The sequence below is a fragment of the Gymnoscopelus microlampas genome (genome assembly GCF_963454915.1).
Source record: "Gymnoscopelus microlampas genome assembly, chromosome: 9".
Taxonomy (NCBI): domain Eukaryota; kingdom Metazoa; phylum Chordata; class Actinopteri; order Myctophiformes; family Myctophidae; genus Gymnoscopelus; species Gymnoscopelus microlampas.
In genome coordinates, this window is record NC_139946.1 from 30,993,168 (window position 1) to 31,016,303 (window position 23,136).

The 23,136-nt window shown below is 42.5% G+C and overlaps 2 protein-coding genes across 3 annotated transcripts in view; one reads left to right on the forward strand and one right to left on the reverse strand.

Moving 5' to 3' along the window:
- Window positions 1-2,560: 2,560 nt before the first annotated feature.
- Window positions 2,561-14,299, reverse strand: sirt5 (sirtuin 5). The gene is made up of 9 exons (XM_084067730.1): window positions 14,191-14,299; window positions 13,122-13,234; window positions 12,075-12,208; window positions 7,413-7,638; window positions 6,883-6,970; window positions 6,231-6,284; window positions 5,387-5,510; window positions 4,414-4,529; window positions 2,561-3,735 (listed from the first exon to the last, which is right to left on the reverse strand). The coding sequence occupies exons 2-9, from the start codon at window positions 13,225-13,227 to the stop codon at window positions 3,663-3,665; spliced, it is 921 nt and encodes a 306-aa protein (XP_083923856.1). The 5' UTR covers window positions 13,228-13,234; window positions 14,191-14,299; the 3' UTR covers window positions 2,561-3,662.
- A 1,337-nt stretch (window positions 14,300-15,636) lies between these two features.
- phactr1 (phosphatase and actin regulator 1) overlaps window positions 15,637-23,136 on the forward strand; it is a 40,146-nt gene continuing 32,646 nt past the window's right edge. For both annotated transcript variants that reach the window (XM_084067728.1, XM_084067729.1), the window contains exon 1: window positions 15,637-15,813. In XM_084067728.1, coding sequence (XP_083923854.1) covers window positions 15,702-15,813 — 112 coding nt within the window. In that variant the 5' untranslated portion in view covers window positions 15,637-15,701. The remainder of the gene's footprint in view (window positions 15,814-23,136) is intronic.

Below are 23,136 nucleotides of genomic sequence, written 5' to 3' on the forward strand. Positions count from 1 at the left end.
ATAATGTTCTAATTTTGATCATAAGACCCAATTACTGAAAATCAGTCTCCAGGTTTTCTTCAGAATATGTATGACACTGATACTATGACACTGTGTATGGCACAATTATTAGGATTCCACTAGGACAGTGGTTCTCAAACGTTTTATTTTCAAGGACCCTCATAACTCTGAGTGTACAAATGGAACCAAATGGATTTGGTTCCATTTGTACACTCTCAGAGTTACAGACCTGCGATGGTCATTTAGGGCTAGCTGTTTGTGTGTGTGTCTACTCATTTTGTAATGTCCATGGCAAAAATAGAATTTTGACAAATTGTATAAATCATTTCACTGAAAGGATTTCTTCCAATTTTAGACTTTGAAATAGGCTTGACCTATTGTCAAATTGTATGGAATTGCCTGGGAGAAGCCATCTACAATAGAGCCACATTTATGAGGGAGGCAATGGCAGGTAATTTGGCGTTTCTTTGGATCTTTTTTAACCCTAACTCTAAAGCCTGTAGTACTTAGTTGAGTGCCTCGCTGCGACGCTTTGTGAGCTAGTAGATCTTTGGTGCACAACTAAGTATAAATCGGCATAACTCCAACCGTAACCCCTAAATTCATAGTCCTAACGCTGACCCAAACCGGAATCTTTTCCAAATTGTAAGCGACCAGGTCTATCTCTCAAATTCTACTATACTTGTGGGGACATTTAGCCCTCAAACGTACACACTTATCTTCAGGTATGCCAGCAGTAACACAGAAAGGAAGCTGCCATGCATAAAATGACCCTGCTCACTGTCAACTTATCCCCCCAGCCACCCCCAACTACGTTCTTCTCTCTCTCTCTCTCTCTCTCTCTCTCTCTCTCCCTCCCCCTGACAGGCCTGGGCAGCACACACTCAGATTGGTGTGAAATCGCCGCTTAGCAGGTGGGAAATGGGCCCTGTTATTTTTGGAGCACAGTCACAGGGGAACATCAGACGATCGTTCACTATCTAATGGGCAGGTGATGTAGGCGGGGCAGTCTCACACACACACACACACACACACACACACACACACACACACACACACACACACACACACACACACACACACACCAGATGTAGATGAAGGTACAGTAGAAGGAAGGTGGGGAAGGGAGACAGCAGAAAGGAATGCCAGTGTGAGATGCAGAGACGGAGGGGAAGTGAGAGAGATGGAGGGAGACAGAAATGTGAGGGCAGAGGACAGACAGTTGCCGGTCCCCGTCCCTTCACAGCAGTGGTTCTCAAACTTTTTCATGTCAAGGACCCGCAAAATGATATGTATTTGGCTGCGGACCCCCCATCTCAAAAATATGTTGTGCCAGGGACTTCTCAAAAATTGCAGATACGGTATATATTTTTTGTTAATGTTAAGCTCCGTTAGTATGGTTAAGCACTTGCACCCTGGCTTCCCTATTCTGGGGAAAACCTTCGCACAAAGATAGCAGATCAGGTTAGCAGATCTACAAGCTCACAAATCGTTGCAATGTGATGCAATGTGCTATTTTTAGATTTTTAGTGTAGAGTGAAAACAGGAGGGGGCCGTATTGACTCCTGTCAACCGTATAGGGTTTAAATTAGCTCAAATGGCTTGCTTTAACCACTTACAACCTGGCAACCCTATTTTTGGCCTTGTCATTAAAGAAACATTTTCAGACAACACATTGCTTCGGGATGCGTTGTGAGCTTGAAGATCTGCTATTTTTGCTATTAGTCCCTGAAGCATGATCACACACATTGACCCCTGGACACTACCCAGTATAAACTCAGCAGTAGTAGGGACTTGAGTGCCTCCATTAAAAAGGCTGGGCGGGGGGGGGGGGGGGGGGTCCGGACACATTAGCCACGTCCCTCCTCCACACCTGCAAATGAGCGTCGACACACAGCCGCCCTCAGTAAGAGAGCGAGGCAAGTCACAAGAACAGACAGGACTGGGCCTGTGTGCAGTGTGTGTGTTTAGTCTGAAATGATGGAAGGGGGAGGGGACAGGAGGTGACAAACACAATCCCATCTTTACCCAGAGTGGAATATCACCAACGACAGAAAGGCACACGCACGCACACATGTGTGTGCGCGCGCACACACACACACACACACACACACACACACACACACACACACACACACACACACACACACCTAAATAGGGGTGGCCATAGCTGAGTGGGTAAAGAGGCCATCTGGTAATCAGAAGGTCCCCATTTCACCCCCTGCTCGCCCAGTCTGTGGGTGTCAACGTGTCCCTGAGCAAGACACTTGGCTATCACTGTATTAATAGCTCTAATAAGTTAGTATGGGTAAATGCAGGACACATTTCACGTATGTTAAGTGCAGATGTGCAGTGACAAAAATACCCCAAAGGAGTGGGGAGTAAAATGTTATCACTACACACATACACACACCAATACCATCACCAGCACAACTAACACAGACACAGATCAAAATCATGGTGGTTCAAGCTGCCTTGAGTGCCTTGTATAGGATTTCCATCTGAAGTATAATCAATAAAATTCACACAATCTAGGAACCAATGAATTCAGAGTCTCATCAGTGAGTAGGAATACAGCTTTATCTCATTGGATTTGAGCACACTTCATTTGGTTCCAACACTATTCAGACACATGGCAATGACACTATATAACACTTCTAGAAAATACACACCCAAATCCTATCAGACTTAACATTACAGCTCTAACCAAAGCAGAGCAAGTCATTACTTACCAATTCAACCTTTTATCAAAAATGAACCCATATACAGTACTATACAGTAACTAGGATAATACGCCATAAAACACATATCCCAGGCACAAACCAGTTCATTTGGAGTGAATCAGGTTTTTCCTCTGGAGCACTGGCAACTAAACACTGCCCCCTGCCGTCATAACTCTAAAATGCATTAATTGTAGCAGTAAAGGCTGCAAGAATGATATATGGTGTTTATTTAACGAATAGTAATTATTTGCTACGGCCATCTTGTTCATAAATCCTGCTTTTAAAAACAACAAAGGCATTTGTTTTACTGTGATTTTAAGTATTATTTTAAACCATAGGAAGTTGGCTATTTTCTGGCAGTTAGCGCAGTAGTAGTGAGTTTTGTCATACTTTCTTAATCTTGCCTGGAGAGGTCTATCCTACAACAATTTTAGTCTGGTGTCTGGAGTTAATTAAAAACAATGAGTCACAGCACGATTGGATTGGGTTAAACCAATCAGGCAGGCAGGAGGGCAATTACATCTCCCTGCAGAAAGGTCTTGAAAGCGATATGCTGTTCTGCTTTTAATTGTATACAAATCTCCAAATCAGCTACAACTGATGTCATTGCATCCAAGTCAGGCAAGCCCTTCACCACCGCCATTGTTGATTTTCGTATTGGTGCTGTTGGCTGTCCACAAGCCTATATTTCTGTGAGGATGCGGATTTGAGAAAATATTCCCAGTGGATTTGACACCAGACAAGGGGTATATACAAGGGAGCTTCTCTCACTGGATTATGGGTTATAAATGCTGTCTCGACATTTGTTTCATGGGTCTTATTCATCCCGGCATCCTTCATGTGCACTTGTTCCAATAAAGCCCTTAAGCATTAGACAGTCTGATCTACAGTATATAAAGTGACGCATGCCTGAGACTAGTAAGATTCCGGGATTCTTCCTCAATTGCCCTCGACCTCGTGGCGAGCGAGTGCTGGGGGCAGGGTGGTCCCACAGGGGCCATGGAAGTGGAACCTAAAATCCACACATACGTGTACACACACACACAAATACACATGTCAGAGTGCTCTCTAGGGTGTAAATCTGATTAATTAATTAATCTGAACAGTGTGTGTGTGTGTGTGTGTGTGTGTGTGTGTGTGTGTGTGTGTGTGTGTGTGTGTGTGTGTGTGTGTGTGTGTGTGTGTGTGTGTGTGTGTGTGTGTGTGTGTGTGTGTGTGCAAGAGAGGCTAATGCAGAGATTGAGAGGGAAGAGTGACTGAGTGGCTCGTCCTGTCCACTCCTATTAACCATGGTGACAACTGCTTCTTGCTGCCGTTGAAGCGTAGCAAGGCTGACCTACAGTACACCCATTTATTTAAATACTCCCCTTTAAACCCTATATATACTTAGTTGAGCGGGGTCCCCCACTGGCTTTTTATGGATCAGGGCCCGCTTGAAAATCTGACCACATACATGCCAATTATTTGGGAGCCCACTGGTGGGCAACAAGGGTATTGCAAGTGGGCCCCGGCCCACAGGTGGAAAACCAGTGATTTTTAGATAAGCCCTCCAGAACTGTGCGTGTTACTTCATGTACAGTAGAATGACACTCTAGAGTGACACTCCATAGTGAAGTGCGAGTGGGGAGAGAGACGTTTTGGAAACGGCAAGTGAATAGTGAGTGAGTGAGTGAGTGAGTGAAACACTGACTTGAAGCGCATGGTGACTGGAGTATCTTCCATGTTGAACTCAGCCACAGGGACCCCTCTAGCTGCGACTTGAGGGGCAAACATGGCTGCAGGGTACACAATGGACGATGTGCCGACCTGCAGTGGACAAGAGAGCAGAGATCAAGTGGTTTACAGTGAGAAAACACCACTGTGGTCCAGGGGTGTGATGGCTGACTCAGCAGCCACACATAGAGACTATAATTTATGGTAATCTTCCTTTTGCTTTATGTATTTAGTGTGTTTATTTTCAGTTGTTCATTATTGACCAGTTGAAATGACACCATTTATTGTTTAGTTGTTTTCTATGAGTTAATTTATGAGTTTTCTTTGAGTTACCAGTGCTGTGGGAGGTTGCTGACTGACATATATGGACATTATGGGCTGGCCAAAGCAATGGGGATCAGCTGCTCCAGATCTACAGCTAATCTGGAGAAATTGGACTGCACCACAGTCCCTCTGTACCATGGGGTGGGGCAGGGGTTTTGAGTGTGTTTCAATGGTAGTCTTTGTCTTTTCCCCCTTTTGTGTTAACAGTGGTCTGACCCGTCCCTATATATGTCCACCTCCTGTGTCATTCAGGTTAGTTCAGTTTTCAGTTCAGTTGTGTTGTTCAGTCCTGCTTTTCTATTTAGTTTGATTTGTTTATTTTGAGCACATTTATTGTTTGTTATCTGTTAAACCATTATTTTCAAATGAAACACAAAAAGAAAGAAAAATAAATACCAAAAAAGGAACATTATTTTAAACCAAACAACCAAGTTTCCCTGTGTCTCTCCTTCCGACCAACTCGGTCCCTGACAAGGGACAATGGTGTATGTCTGTCTAGTAAAACATTTTCATCAGGGCGCTTCAAATTACCCAAAGTAAGACACGTTTATTGCAGGGGTGTCTTTGGTTAGCCTATTTGAATAGCCCAGGAAAAAAGGTTTTACTTGTCTTGGACAGAGACCTACCACAAGGCAGAGGTCACAGTCTTCGAGCTCTTTCTCTACGAGGCTCAGGACGTCAGAGTCCAGCGTCTCTCCAAACCAAACCACAGCGGGTCTGAGGAGACCATGACAGCCCTCCTGCTCACACCTGGATCACATGCAATCAGAAAGACAAACATGGTGAGTGAGGTAAGGCATTGTGTTTGAAATCATTTATAAGAAAACCGGAATAACATAACTGTAGTCCTGGTTTCCCAAAGAGGGCATACCCAGGGCTGGTTCCGGTTCAGTTACTCATAGCTTTGCTTGACTGGGTGAAGCACCAGATTTAAAGGGTCTACACCATGAATTTGAACTTTTTCTTCATTTTTGTGTGTTTTTGGTCCTCTCTTCTGTTCCAAAAAATACCCGACTTCGAGCATGCAGGCTTTCATAGGCTATCTGTGGTTTTTATGTAAATTGGTCTGAAAACAGTCCGTCAGATTTGTTCCCCCTGCCTACGTCACGTCATTCCTCCCGTTTTTCAGTTCCAAAAAAAAAAAAAATCTTAAAAAAAAATCTAATTTTTTTCATATTTTTTTTTTACTTTTTCCACACAGAACCAGGAGATAACATGCATACAAACTGGCTCAATAGTGCCCCGTGCCAAACAGGACAATGTGGTATTGCAGGTGAAAGTGCTTTATAAGCCAGAGAGAAGTTAGTTGGAATGAGTATATCTGAGGCTTGATTTAGGCTCAAACCTTTTGAAAAACGTTTGAGGGACATAAACAATATGATATTAAATATTATTATTTTTTTTTAAATTCATGGTGTAGACCCTTTAATACGGAAACAACTGTGTAGAGAACATCTGTGTGTATCTCACCTGGGCAGGTCCTGAGCTGGGATCCCAGCATCACTGCTGTTTGGGTCTGGAGCACTGAGGAGATATTTAGATACGTTTGTTGGTTTACAATTACACGTATAGCTGTAAATAGCATGTGTAGTTATTTCCAGTGTAGATGTACTTAAATATGTCAAACTCCAAGGACCAAGTCTCATAAATGCATAACCCTTTTGATTCTGATCAACAGTCTAGTGTGGCTCGAGCTAAAGGAGTTTTATTTATGCTCAACCAGAAATAGTACTTTATTTTCTAAATGTGGACTGGAACACATCTGGGAAGACATGTTATGTTGTCCTTGTGTCTTGTGGGGTATAGTTGTGTATTCATTTGATTTAAATCTAGCTCAGTGATGAAGGCAAAGGCAAATTTGGCAAAATAAATGGCCAAGTCAATTATGTATTTGGCCATTTAATTTAGCAAATGTGAAGTATCTAAGTACCTAAGGTTGCTCATGTGCCATAGACACAAGATTCAAAAACTAGTAAAAAAAAAGAATGAATGTGGTGTGGGTGATGGATGATGACATGGTACTGTACTGAACATGGTCAATGTGAACATAACATTTTTCTAGCAACACATTTGGAGGAAATGTCTACAGAGGCAACAAACCTCTTGCAACTGAAGCTCTTACCCTTTGCCATCCAGGGCAGCACAGATGGGGCTTTTGTGATTGGCTGTTTCATGGCCGCAGCTCATACAGCGTGTCCTGAAGAGACTGCCTGGATTCCCAAACACCAAAATGTGAAGATGGGAGGGGAAGAAGGCAAGCATAGCCAAAATTGACAGAAAATAAGCTGAAGTACAGTACAGTGTTCAGACATCCAGCAGTTACATTTTATGTGCATACAAACCCCAAGCAGCGAAGGGGCTTAGTGCTTTCATTCTGCTTAATAGGGTTGTGTCAATATACAGTTCAGCCATTAGTACGGAGATGCATCGATAGTCTACTTGTACCCAAAACAACCCTTATTTGCCATACTGTATATTTCCATTATGCGTATGTATAGCTATCGAGGGTTTCCAGACTATGAAGAGTCAGACCTGCAGGTTTATTTGGAGGTGAAACTGAAATTGATGGAAGAATCAGTTGGTATCAGCCGAGTGTTTTTCAAATGATCAGATACTGGTATTGAACAATAATGTTTGTTCTCTGCTACGTACCGTGGAGCTCCAGGACATGTTTGGACCCGGCGCGGCGGTGGAGCTCGTCAATGTTCTGAGTGATGACAGTGACCCTCCGGCCTTGTTTGGCCAGTCGCTCCTCACACTCAGCAATGGCCAAGTGGGCGGGATTAGGATTCTTGCTCAACATGACCTCACGGCGATAGTGGTAAAACTCCCACACACGGGACGGGTTCCTGGAGAAGGCTTCCATAGTGGCCAATTCCTAGCAGAATGGAGAGAGTGAGAGATAGACAGAGAGGCAGACACAAGAAATGTAGATGGAAGGAGGATACGGGTTACGTAAGTTCTGTAGGTACTGCTTGGTGGAGACCAGAAAATGAGAAACACAATCGCAAAAACATGCCTTTTTTACTAGCTATGTTTCTCAATAAGTTCAGGATTTGGAAAAAATGTGTCCATGCATTCATCTTCTGTAGATTTGACTACTGTAACAGTGTCTTTACAAGTCTTCCTAAAAAAGCTAATAGATGTCTGCAGTTTATTCTGAATGCTGCAGATCCTTACTAACACCAAGAACGTGGAGCATATCACACCAGTTCTTAGATCTTTACACGGGCTCCATTTATGTCAAATTGATTTCAAAATACTACTGTTGGCTTACAAAGCACTGAATGGTTTACAGTGGTTGTACCTTCAGAATGTCAGGGGTGGCACCCCTCTGGCGCCTCTCTGGTACCACCTACTTTTGCGGTACCGCTTTTTTCTCTGTGGTGCCACTAGATGGCGGTAGAGAGCAACTAATGCCCAGACACAGGCATGTTGTGTCTATTTGAGACAGGGCTGCTTCCAGTCAACAGAGGCTGCAATTGAAGCTGAACTTGTTGAGAAGTGAAACAAATAATTGTATGGGTTATATTATCAAGAAGTATTTTGGTAAATTGCACTCAGTGGGCTTTGAAAGTAGCAATTATTTCTTTAAACACAACTGTGTTTCATGGTGGAAGAAGTGCACAGACATTTTACTTAAGTAAAAGTAGCAATACCACAATATAAAAATACTCTATTTTATATTTACTTATTTTTAAATATACTTACCAAAAGCTAATGTTCTACAATGTTTGAAAGTAGCCGATCTAGCTTGTAGATCGGCTATTTTCAAATGGCTGTGGTATAACATAGGGCTAAAGTGGTTAATATGTATGTTTTATTATATAACAATTTATATCTGCAGAGTAACTAAAGTTTTCAAATAATTGTAGTAGTGGAGTAAAAGTACACTATTTGCCTTTGCAGGCGTTGTGGAGTAGAAGTGAAAGTGCACTAATACTCCAGTACAGTAAAAAGAAAACACTTCATCATTTTCCCCAAGATTCTATGGAACCCAAGCGGGATTTGTACCCCGTCCTCTCACCTCTCAGACACATCTGACTAACCGCTATACCATCAGTTCAGTTGACAAAGTGGCTGTAGGCTATGTGATGAGAAGACACTACACACAGAATGGGGCATCTAACTTCCAGCTGAACTAAAAAACAACAACAACATCAATGACCAAAAAAAATGAAGATTAACCATCCAATTCATACTTGATCATTTTTCCCCTTTGTTTTAATGTTGTTCGAGTAAACAGATGTTTAAAATCATCTTCTTCTGTTGGCCTCTTCCTGTGAGTTCAAATTAAATAACTTCTGTAACTGTTTTGGCAACCTTTGTTGCCTGCTTTGTACACGACTAATAATGTTCGTAGCTCAAAATGTTACTTAGCCTAAGTAGCCTAACTAGTAACTAAAGTTTTCAAATAATTGTAGTGGAGTAACAGTACAATATTTGCCTCTGCAGATGTAGTGGAGTAGAAGTAAAAGTACAGTAATACTCCAATAAAGTAAAAAACACCTCAATATTATTCATTATTTCTATGCGCCCCAACCTGGAATCAAACCCTGCTCTGTAAATTGTAAGGGCAACCTCTACTCCACTACACTACTGGTACAGTGATAAGTCTGAGGGGTCAGGACGTGTGTGGAAAGTCAGAGGTAAAAAGCTTGCAGCTCCCAAAGCTGCTACTGTCTGAGAGCAGTAACTAGTAACTATAGTAGTCAACTAAAAGCATTATAAACTACTGTCCGGCACAATTATATTGTTTTAGAATGTGAAACAGAGTTAAATGAACACAGGAGAGTATAATGTACTAACTAACTAAGGACCCCAATTTAAACAAGCCATATGGCTTTCTTATTCCTATTTAGAAGCCAGCTTCCTATTTAGTCGACCTTGGATTTGAACTGTACTTTCATGTGCTTTTTGTCTGCAAACTTCTAAGTAAAGTATTCAATCAATCAAAACACTTTTCATGGTTGGAAAAACAGAGAGAGAATGAGAGTTTTCATCTGAAGAATTGCTGGGATCCACAGAAAATCTCTGCTATCAGTCTGTCTGTCAACGACATGCAAATTAACTGGTTTAGCACCTTGGCCAGGGTCTTTTGTTTGTCTATAGCCACACGTCATTGTCATCACAATGGACTTAGAGCCCAGAAGTTGTGCCCTCCCCCCACACACACACAAGCACACTTTTTCAATTGCAGTTTGTTTTCATTTGATTTTAAGTGGATTTGCTAGTTTCGTTTTCAGTTTGTGAAAAGGCTTAGTTTTAGTTGAGTTTTTAAATTAGTTTCAGTGTTAATTTTAGTTGTATTATTGTAAGGGTAGTCAGGGGCAATATTCAACAAGCTCAGAATAGTGAAAATGGCAGATCTACAAGCTCACAACACGTTGCATTGCTACAACTGCTGTTGTCATCGGCTGTGTGGAGACAGAAATGAAAACTGATTCAGATTGGTTGCTAATCATTCTGAATCAGCTTTGCTTAATCATTCATCAAAAGTTATGAAAGCTCTAATGAAGGAACGGGACTCAACTGGTGACGTTGACAGAGAAGCATCAGAAAGATTCATCAGACTTACAAACATCCCATCAGAGAGAATTTGATGCATTTGGGGTTGACCTTAAAAATGCAGTCGATGCCCAGTTAGTACTGAAGACAGAGAGACAAACTCTAAAAATGTAATGAAAACAAAGTGCAATTGAAAACATGTAGTCAAACAAAAATACAAATGTGTGCGTGTGTGAGGATAAAATCTCTGTTGATTTATCTCTGAGAGGGTAGCCTAAAAATGTATGTATCCACTCTCTCTCTGGTTTGGTAACAAAATGTAAAGTGCGTTATAAATAAAATCCATTATTATTATTATTATTACTCTCAGAAAGTAGCAGCTTTGGGAGCTGCAAGCTTTTTATCTGACTTTCCAAGGAGTAGTGCACAGAACATAGAGAACCAGACACGTCCTGACCCCACAGACTTATCACTGTACCAGTAGTATAGTGGAGTAGAGAGTGGTCTTACAAGTTACAGAGTAGGGTTCGATTCCAGGTTAGGGTGCCTAGAACTTACATGTGAATAATGTTGAGGTGTTTTTTTTACTTTACTAGAGTATTACTGTACTTTTACTTCTACTCCACTACATCTGAGGCAAATATTGTACTTTCACTCCACTACAATTATTTGAAAGCTTTAGTTACTTTGCAGATATAAATTGTTATATTATAAAACATACATGTTAACCACTTTAGCCCTATTTTATACCACAGCCATTTGAAAATAGCCGTTCTACAAGGTAGATCGGCTACTTTAAAACATTTTAGTACTTTTGGTACTTTAAGTATATTTTGATGCCAATACCGTGGTACTTTTACTCAAGTAACATTGCACTGTTACAGCTGGAAGTGAGATGCCCCATTCTGTGTGTAGTGCCTTCTAATCACATACAGCCATCATGTCTACTGTACCAGTGGTCTAGTGATTAGTGAGATGGTCCCCCAAGGTTAGAGGTCAGGGTATGATTCTTGCTTGGGTTGCATAGAACCTTGGGAAACATGTTGAGGTGTTTTACTTTTACTGTACAGGAGTATTAGTGCACTTTCACTTCTACTCCACTATACCTGCAAAGGCAAATAGTGTACTTTTACTCCACTACTACAATTATTTGAAAACTTTAGTTACTTTGCAGATATAAATTGTTATATAATAAAACATACATATTAACCACTTTAGCCCTATTTTATGCCACAGCCATTTGAAAATAGCCTATCTACAAGCTAGATCGGCTACTTTCAAACATTATAGAACTTTAGCTTTTGGTAAGTATATTTAAAAATAAGTAAATATAAAAATAGAGTATTTTTATATTGTGGTATTGCTACTTTTACTTAAGTAAAATGTCTGTGCACTTCTTCCACCATGAAACACAGTTGTGTTTAAAGAAATAATTGCTTTTCAATTCATCCTAACGACTCATTCCCTTATTTTCTATGTTTACAAAAAATAAAAATAACATTAACTTTAAATGCATTCACCCTTCCCCTGTTGCTAATACTGTACTGTAGAGTTCATGAACTCACATGTGCCACATGGTGGCCGTTCAGCCACACTACACCTTAAAAAAAGGTGTCAAATGCGGCACCACCAAGTAGTAGTGGCGCCTCTGTGGCACCACAGAGGCACTCAGATGGTATTACTGCCATTCTCAAGTGCTAACCACTGTAGGTTCATTTTATAATGGTTAATAATATGGTTTATAATGTGTTCCTTGAATTTCCTTGTTGAAATGTGCTGTATACAAATAAACCTGCCTTGCCTTACCTGTGCCTGCCATTTCCTCCAGTATCCCCCCTCTCCTCTGAAGGTGGGGACCCCACTCTCTGCACTCACCCCTGATCCAGTCAAAATGGCTACGTGCTTGGCCTTGGAAAAGAGCTTCCTGAATGCTGCCACATCTAGACACATATAGTAGATGCAAGCACACACAAATTCACATACACAAAGACGTACAAGTACAAACACACCAGACATCAGGGGTTCTCAAAGTGGGGTCCCGCGATCCCCAGGGGTCCTTGGGGGGTTCCAGGGGGTCCCCAGCAAAAGTAGTTGATAAAGCGTCACAGTAATTTTAACCACTTTATCCATCTACATGTTTGCTATTCAAAAATAGCATATCTACAAGTTCGATGTGTGAGCTTGTACATCTGCTATTTTTTAATGATTATGAACAATATCAAAAACGTGTGCAATTTTTTTTTTTGCATAAATCTTCTCTTCTGGGGGTCCCTGGCACAAAAGAAATTCAGATGGGGGTCCGCGGCCAAAACACATATCAATTTGGGGGTCCCCATATTTGGGGGTATGACATCAGTGTACTGTATCTATTCAATGAACAGTTTACCCATTCAATCCGGGAACGCATCTGAGTCATTTTAGATTTGAGCTATTTTAGTTTTTATACTTTGGCTATTCAAAAATAGCAGATGTACAAGCTCATAGCTATGAGTTTGTAGATCTGCTATTTTTTGAAAAATCGTAAAAATGTGTGCAAATCTTTGAATGTGTATATTTTTTAAAGCGAACATCTTTAACTCAAATCTTTGCTTCAAGGGGTCCCTGGAACTAAATATTTTGAGATGGGGGTCGGTGGCCAAATACATATAATTTTGGGGGTCCTTGACAATTCTGAAAAAGTTTGAGAACCACTGAACAGCAACATAGGTTTTTCAGAAAAAAAGATTTAGAAGACATTTGCAGATGCGTTCCCGGATTGAATGGGTTAAATGCTACTGATTCAACTGCATCCAGGGATCATGCAGTGAATGATACGAAGAAGTGACGTCACACTGTATTGTACAGGTACTGTACCTGAACTGGGCCGGGTCATGTCTGGTCTATTCCAGGGGTTTCTCAGGCAGGCACACAACAACTGAGAGGTTATTGTGCTTCTACTGGTGAGCCGTTTTAAGATCATCAGGGTTCTGGGGTCAGGGGAGAATATATATGAGCAATCAGCGTAAACCAGTGGTTCTCAAAGTGTGGTTCAGGGTTCCTTGAGGGGGTTCCAAGTAAGTGCCTTAACTCTGAGTGTACAAATGTACATTACACTCGAGAAAAGGGTTATGGGGGGTTTGAGAACCACTGGGGACATTTCTCCCTTTCCTCCTTTGTACATGCAGTGTTTTGTATTTGTTGACAATATGCATTATTGTGTTATTTCTATGAGATGTTGATTAATTGAATACATAGGAAGCACAATGGAAACAAGTCCCCACTCCCAGGACTTTTTGTGTTATCCATTTAGCCTAAATGTCTGACTGTACAGTACCTAGTGCTGTTGTTTACATTCCTGACTAATAAAGTATTCAATCAATCAACAACAATAAACATAGTCATACGTCTATGGATTTGACAGGTCACCCCCTGCCCCATATTTCTCTTTTGTATTACTACTCGTTAATATGATGTTCTTGCATAGTATTGTATGTGTCTGTCACTAAATGTTTCGATGAATTGAATACACAGGAGGGACCCATTTCCATTAGTGCTATCTTGGGTCTAATCTTTTTTTAGCATCCTTTTGTACAGAACTGTACTTTGTGTTTTTTTGCAAACTGCTAAATCCAGTATTCAGACTCTCAGAGAAACAACTGTTACATGTGGAGTGGAGTACTGTACATGGACATTATGCTGACTGGTGGTTGTACTGTAACTTTCAGCATTCTGAGAGCAAACTAGCCCTAGAATGGCTGTGATAATACACACACACACACACACACACTACAGCTAACAGCTGGTGGCTAACGTTACCATGCTAGCAGTGTTGTTTCGGTGCACCAACCCGTCAGATGTCAGTTAAAATGTTAAGCACCGTGGTTAGAGTAGCATATTGTTTCAGTTATGAAGCTGAATTAATGTGTCAACTCTTGTGAACTACCTTTAGACTGACGTCGTCCACAGGCAGCTGTCTGTCAACTGTCTGCACCATCAACCTACTAACAATACATAGAGCTGTTATTATTACTATAAATAGGAAGGAAATCAAGGAACCACTTCTTCTTTTGAGCGTAAGGGCAGCTTGCATCCTTATGTTGCATCACTGCCATCTTCTGGAAATATTTAGATCCTACATCGTCCAGTCTGTCATTGTCTCCGCCAGGCCGAAAGGCAAAGTTGGCAGGAGGAGTGCTCCGCGTTTTGAACAAAATGCCTCAAATCATGAACACACAGCGTGCGATTTCCGTATAACCTACCTGACCTGGAGGAGACCTGTGCTCCGAGGAGCACTTTTTCTAGTTTTCCCATCAGTCCTGTTCTCTTCAGAAATACTACATTCAGTGTTCATTACATAAAATAAAAAAAGAATAACATTTTTACCGATTAAAGGAAATTAAATAAATCCTTATTTATCGTAATATTCCCCCCCATATTATCCCATCCCATTCTTCAGCAGGATTATCTTCCATTTGATTCTTCCGATTTGTCACTGCTTATATGTGTGTATATAGCCTTGGATCAAGACCATCATATGATGTATTTCATCAAGTCTGACTTTAGCTTTCATATCTTATGCAAATGTCAAAATCGATAAAATACATCATGATAGTCTTGATCCAAGGGCATGGCTAGTATATATAACACACACGCACGCACGCACACACGCACATGCACGCGCGCGCGCACACACACACACACACACACACACACACACACACACACACACACACACACACACACACACACACACACACACACACACACACACACACACACACACACAATATCTGTCCCAGCAACAGCCACTATAGAGGCTAAAGTGGAATTAGAGTGCGCCCAACAGGACTGGAGGAAGATTACTCGCCAATGGGATGTATTGTATTGTATGAATTGTATTGTATTACTTGGTATGGATGTAACAAAAATAGCATAACCAGCAGGGGGGGCTGTTATGCTAAAGTAGTTTTATTTTCACCTTATTTCTGTAGGGGCACGCACACACATATGGCCTAGGCTATAGTAGAATCGTTTGGTAATATAGCGTTAAGTGCACTCATGGTTTTGCGATGCACTGAGGGCATAGGCCTACTACTAGAGTAGGCTATACAGTACTGTATAGGCTACTGTAAAATACCTTTTGTGTGCATGCAGGTGGCGCCCACTTAAAATAAATTAACTGCAAACGTTTGATCATCTCACACAGTTCTCTCTCTCTCTCTCTCTCTCTCTCTCTCTCTCTCTCTCTCTCTCTCTCTCTCTCTCTCTCTCTCTCTCTCTCTCTCTCTCTCTCTCTCTCTCTTCCTCCTCCATCATCATCATCATCATCATCATCATAATCGCCCCTCCTACACCGTCTGCCTCGGGGTGCATGTGTGTGTGTGGCGGCGGCGCCAAGTCTCTCGCAGTCCCCGCCGGTCGCCCGTGGTGGACGCTGCCCGGCCTGGCCAGAACATGGCGGCGGCTCCGGAGGACGTGGTGGACCGTCGGCCGATCCGAAGGGTCCGGTCCAAGAGCGATACGCCTTATATCAACGAGGCGAGGATCTCGCTGCACCTGGAGACAGGTAGGAAGGCTGTAGCACTGTAGCGCTCCATCCGAACAGAGACAATTGTCACCATGCAGTGTCTATATATCTGCGGAAATATTATGGGGAATGTTATCGTGACTGAAACTGTTTCGTGACAGCTGTCTGTCACAAATCAAGCGTGACTTGGGGACAAAATATGCTGGTCTGACGTTATCCATGGTGCTGAGCTGCGCCTTAGTGCCGTGGTAGCCCTGAATATATCAAGACAGTCATGGATGAACTTCAACCTTAGTGTTTACACTTTATCCATTGACGAACCGTACATCTACATAAACGTTCACATTTCAAATATAAAGTATTGACCCCATGGCCATGGATGTTACAAATATGTACGGATTCTGAAACGTACCCGTTTCTTCCGTATTGTTCAATAAAAAGCAGTTCAATCCGATTGCTGGCCATTTTCTACGAATCGCCATATGCTTCCAACCACTTGACCCTACTGGTTGGGAGGTGTATTGCACTCTGAAGCATTGATGAGAAAATGGCCACTGATTGTAATAAAATGCTTTTTATTGAACAATATGGAAGATACAGGTACTTTTGATGGCCCATACATAATTGCAACATCCGTTGCCATGGGTTAAATACTTTATATTTGAACGTTTATATAGATGTACGGGCCAAAAAGGGGAAAAGTGCAAACACCAGGTTGAAGTTCATCCATGACGGTCTTGACAGACGACCGTCGTGTGATCCATGGCTAGTGCCGTGATGGTGACTACACCGTGACTCATGCATTGTGAGCTCAGCTGAGCTAATGAGAATTCGGCTTTATTGAAACCAGACAATGATATGCAGTCAGGGGACAGTCAAGAGAAAATATCTTAATTATGTTCGGGACACATACGAGCATCTCTGATTTCATACAGGCTATAGTTGTTCCACATTGGAAAATGCCAGCGTTGCCATGTTGTAGGCTATAGGCTACGAACTGGATTCACCACTGACTGACTGACTGGTACAAATGCAGTTGGACTTGTTCCTGTGTTCATTCCTCTGTTCCCGGTGAGGGTCATGCTGTGTGACAATGGTGTGACAGATGTGACAATGCCATGCGTGTCATATCGTCTTAAACTGGAAATATGAGTTATTGTTTCCGTTGTTGCCATGGACACCAAGGTACGCTGTGTTATATTGAAGCTGCAGCTCTGCGCGGCGTTTAATGCGAGCATGGCTTTAGCCTATGTCAATATCCCTAAGCAGTTTTAATATGACTAGTATTGACTAAACCCACATGAATCCCTATGATTTCTAGATATAGCTACTGTAGCCACATCAATGCAGCGTCACGTGTGGAACTGTCCACTATGTACCGGTGCTGAAACGGTCATCAAGCAGAATCAGCATAGTCTACCAACAGACCGACATATGTGTATGGAACCGGTGTTTTTGCCGGTTAACTATACCGTCCACCTCTTTGTTACATGAGTTAACGCATCCAAAAATAGCTTTCATTCGACCCCCCCCCGCCCCGACCGATTATGACAAATCCCAGTCACATGTGTAAAAGCCTACTGTAGGCTAGTGTCTAGCCTATGTTCTCCATTCCGGACAGAGGCCAACTCTTCCCCAGCCAGGCTATTGTTCTGCTTTGCCTGCATTCTCTCCTTAATCTTAACAGCTGCTCTGTTGCATACAGTATAATGCCTTGCTCAGCACTCTGACATAAAGCTATACAGATGAGACAGCAGTCGATCTGAAAGGCGGCTGATCTGAAATTACATTTCCATGTGACATTTCAACAGCACTATTGCTTTCTTTTCATATCTTGACCCACCCACCATCTGCTATATTTACTTAAAGGCCATTAAGGATTTATAGCAGTCAGAGCTTTCAGAGATACAGTAGCAGCCGTATTGACTGTAGATGTGGGCTCTATAATATCCCCATCTTTTAGACCTGCTGCTATGACGCATGGCTCTAAGACCTACCGATAACTCTTATATTTCAAGTAGATTATTTCACCACAATATTATGTATAATAGAGTATAATGCAGTGGTTCTCAAATTGTAGTCCGGGGACTCCCAGGGGTCCTTCGGGGGGTTCCAAGGGGTCCCCATGGTAAATTATTACCCGAAGCCTGATTTATACTTAGTTGCACACTGGTGTTGCACACCAAAAATAGCAGATCTACAAGCTCACAACGCATTATGATCTGATGCATTGTGAGCTAGCAGATCTGCTATTTTCGTTGTACAACACAGAGTGCAACTAAGTATAAATCAGGCTTTAGAGGTCCGTAATATGTGAGAGTTATAGGGGTCCGTGACCTAATGCATACCAAACAGGGAGTCCTTGAAATAAAACATTTTGAAAACCACAGCTGTAATAAGTGGTTCCCCAAATGGATTGGCACCAGGACCTAACCCTGACCATGAAGTAAGGGTGGCTGTAGCTTAGTGGGTATGAGAGGACGTCTGGTAATCAGAGGGTAACGGGTTACCCTATCGGCCCAGGTCTATGTGTTGGAGTGTCCCTGAGCAAGACACTTAACCCCTAACTGCCCCCCCCCCCCCCCCCCATCATATCACTATAAATAAATAACATCACGTGGATGCACCTGGGACGTATCATCAGTGTTGTAGCCTGGGGTCGACGGGTGTTTCGGGTCTCGCAACATACACCCTCGCCCAGGTGACCCAGCCGGGGTTGATCAAGCCCTGACTTACGTCCCAGTAGCTACCCACGGTCAGTCCTCTTAGGGCAAGACAGGGCCCCTCAGTCCGCTTCTCCGGAACTACTCTGCCACCACTTATATCGTGATACAAATCCTTTTCTTCTCACATTTCTTTTGAAGCCCTCCTACACCCCTTCTCTGCTTTTCAGTGTATTGCTCATTATTACACCCTATTTTGCTGTTTAGTTTCTCACCAAATTAGTGTGTGTGTGTGTGTGTGTGTGTGTGTGTGTGTGTGTGTGTGTGTGTGTGTGTGTGTGTGTGTGTGTGTGTGTGTGTGTGTGTGTGTGTGTGTGTGTGTGTGTGTGTGTGTGTGTGTGTGTGTGTGTGTGTGTGTGTGTGTGTGTGTGTGTGTGGGGTAAGGAAAGCTTGCTGGCAGTGCAGCTTTCACCAGACGGTTTGTTGCTCTGATGAACCTGACCTTTCTCCAGCTGCACACGGCACAGTATTCTGGTCAAAAACAGGATTTCACCCACAAGGGTCCATTTGCGTCCATGTTTGCACTCTCAGAGTTTAAACTGCTACTGAGGATTGTATTGTGTGCTCAGTTCCTGCAGGAGTGAGATTGTTAGGGAGGGATTTGCATTGTTTGTAAAACAAACCAACAAAAACAGCAATTACAAGTGAATCAAATGCATGATAATTCTGCTGGCTGAGCCTCTTGATTAGGCCTGGTCAATTTGAGAGGCTGTGTTTTTTTCTCACACAAGGGTTCCGCCTGCGTTCCGACACACAATCCCTACCCCAGGGGTTCTCAAAGTGGGATCCAGGCAGGGAACCTCAGGGTTCCTGGACGGGGTTCCAAATGGACCGCTACAGGTCTGTAACTCTGAGAGTGTACACGTGGAACGAAATGGAGTTGTACACTCATGTGTCATGGAGGTCCTTGAAATGAAAACGTTTGAATCACTGCCCCACCCCACCACTACCCCCCTCCCCTGTGCCAGTCTGGTGGCACTGGGAGCAGAGCTCTCCAGTACTGGTCTGGAAATCCAGGTCAGCTGGGTGAATAGCTCTGCCCTTCTCACAAACACCAGGAAGCACCAGTCATTATAGACTCTCATACAAAACACAGGAACACTGAGAAGCAGTACTCAGTGGAAAACAGAGAAGGTGATGGAGAGAGAGAGGGAGAGGGGGGAGGCGTGTGCATGTGCGTGTGGAGGGGCTTTTAAACTGCAAGAGCGTCCTGAAGATGGTGATAATGAAAGAAGAAAGAGCTGTGTGAGTTGGCTGTTAACCAGGAGATATGTTGGTAATATCGCGCAGGCGGACAGGAAGGCTGGTGCACGCACACACATTAATACTTGTGTGTGTGTGTGTGTGTGTGTGTGTGTGTGTGTGTGTGTGTGTGTGTGTGTGTGTGTGTGTGTGTGTGTGTGTGTGTGTGTGTGTGTGTGTGTGTGTGTGTGTGTGTGTGTGTGTGTGTGTGTGTGCGTGCATGCGCGTGTGTGTGTGTGTGTGTGTGTGCGTGCATGCGCGTGTGTGTGTCTTTCATGCCCATCCCTTCTCTCTCTCTCTCACGCACACGCACACACTCACGCACGCACGCACATCCACTGTTCTGAGAACTGCTGCGTGCAGTAGTCTGACCTGAGGCTGAATTTGCTGGAATTACCTGTGCAGAATACAAAAGCAGAGAGAGGCCGTCTCAAGACGGGCTTGTGGCGCCGAAGAACCCAGCCATACAAAAGACCTCACTCTTCCTCATTTGGCAGTTGCGGTCCTGGCATTGAGCTTGTGAACAAGCCAGCCTTTGTACCAAGATGGCAAACCTGTGCCAGGGAAGAGGCCTGTGGCTCCAACTCAAGTCACCTCTCAAGATAGTTTGGAGGTCTCCTCTGTTCTCATCTCACGTTTTGGCTCTCCACTGACTTGATGTCACGGCAGAGGAGCAGGGCTTATGTGTGCCGTCACAGCTGAAGTCTTCTGCCTATTGGAACACATGTCAGCCGAACTGACCACATGAGAGAGAGAGACATAGAGAGAGAGACATAGAGAGAGAGAGAGAGAGAGAGAGAGAGAGAGAGAAGGAAGTGTGACTCATGGCTGTATGATGTGTCAAGTCTCATATTCACGCATCTTCACATGCACACACACAAACGTCCATGCATACAGTCCCACGGGCTCTCTTGTCACTTTGTATTAATTCACAACATAGAGGGTCCAGCTGGAGAGAGAGATGGAGGAAGATAGAAGGGGTGGAAGGAAGGAAGGGAGGAAGGGAGGAAGGGAGGGGAAGGCAGATTTTAGGTATGTGAATGATAGGAGTTTAGGTATGTGAATGATAAAAGGCAGTGAAACAGAATAAAACAAGGAAAAGATATGCAAACATTGTGGTTAGTCTCACTGTTATAACAAGACTATGCAATGAATATCCCAGACCTTATAGTACATAATGGCTGTCTCACAATGCAACTGACTAGCAATTGATACATTTCAGATTTCAGAAAATATGTTTGTTTGACCCTTTACAAGCTTTTGTAAAGTGTATTTGTTGTGGGACGGTGTGAGACAGATTCTGCAAGAGTGAATGTCTATAGAGTATAAACATAAATGTTCACCTCACCTCACTTCCTTCTGTCTTGGAGGGCTTGCATTTTTGTCTGGAGGCCCCTTGGGGTCAACTGTAGCCATCAGCAATTCTGTCAGAGCTGTCTGTCTGTCTGTCTGTCTGTCTGTCTGTCTGTCTGTCTGTCTGTCTGTCTGTCTGTCTACCAAACATGTTGTGGATCTTTAACTACTTAAAGGAACATTTCACTTTTTTCAACATCATCCCCATAAATTATTTACAGCCCACCTCTGAGACACCAGAGCAAGTAGACATAGACAGAAATGGTACCATCTTATAATGAGCACCACTTATATGAAGATATGAATGAAAATAGATAGATGAAAAAATAGGTGAAGTGTTCCTTTAAGACTGATTTACACTATACAGTATGTCATCGTAAGATGGTGTAGCATGGCAAAAATAGCCGATGTGATGTGTTGTGAGCTTGTAGATCTGCTATTTTCTTTTCTTTTGCACTTTGTACATTTTTACCTCTATTGACATGTCGAAATATGTTTGCCATGTTGAAAGTTCTTAAGTTCAGAATTAGGAGGAGAGTGGAGCCAAAAAACTGCTTGCTCAGCTCCTTCCATCTACTCTGCATATACTGTAATGCTGTGTCCGAAGAGCAATACAGCATGTCTCATCAAGAGACAGCCAGTGTGCATTGTGTATGTCAGCGATTCCCGACTGCAAGGGTACAAGTGGGTCTCCAAATAATTGGCGAAACACTTAAGATTGAAGGATAATATCACATTAATATAACAAATAATGTATGTAAAACAAAAGAAAATGACATGGTATATTATTTTCTTGAAAACTTTGACAAATGTGTTTGTTTCAAAGTGATACTAATGAATTAGAACTTATAAAGTATACTACGTTGGTTGCATTAATCCAAGACGGAACACAATCGATTTATTGTCCATTAAAATAAACCACCACTGACCACTTAACACGGCAGCCGATAGGCTGGTGTGTTAAGTGGTCAGATGGGTGGGCCGCGCTTTGAAAACATTTTCACATCCAAAAAAAGGTTTTGAACCGCTGGTGTGTGTTGTCTTGGATAACATTAGGTGATGCATTCACAGCACTGCAGCAGTCAGCATCTTAATCAGAGGTACAGTACTGGACGAAGAATGAACTGACAGAAAGATGGAGGTGGTGGGAGGGGGTTGGGGGGATGTTAACCCATTCAATGCGGGAACTCATCTGTGTCATTTTAGATTTCTTTGGCTATTTTTGAAAAATCGTCAAATCGTCTTTGAATGTATATCGTTTTTTAAGCGAACATTTGTAAATCAAATCTTTGCGTTTTTGAGATGGGGTCCGCTGCCAAATACATATCTATACATATATACATAAAATGTTTTCTAAATCCTAACAGTATGTTGCTATATCAGTGGTGCTCCAACTTTTCCATGAAAGGACCCCCAAAATGATATGTATATGGCCGCGGACCCCCATCTCAAAATATGTTGTTCCAGGGACCCCCAGAAGCACAGATCGGAGTTAAACATGTTCGCTTTAAAACCTATATATATATAATAAAAAAATAGCAGATATACAAGTTCATGAGCTTGTGTACAGTATCTGCTATTTTTGAATAGCCAAAGAAATCTTAAAATGACACAGATGCGTTCCTGGTCTTAATGGATTAAATGGCAGCCTGAGTCTGTTTTAGGCTTCTCTCTACCTATCTGTCTTAGTGGTGGTGGAGCAGCATATTAATTCTGCATATAACATCTATTGTCCGGGTCCCGCTAGCGCTTCACGGCTTAAATTAGTATCACCGTGGAGGATGGAAGGGGATTATTCTCATGTGAATAATGACATGGGGACAAATGAGATGAATGAGAATATCTGGGATAATGGACGGTCATCATAAATAGATGAGCATGATGAGAGCAGTGGAAAGAACAGGAAAGGAAAGGACTATTGTGCTTGTTTTCACTTTATAAAAGGTATGTGTGTTATTGTGTCACATAATGCATACAGAGGATGAGGATGACTCATAGGGGCTGTCTCTGTAAATTAAATCTGTACAGCACTACTATATGCTAA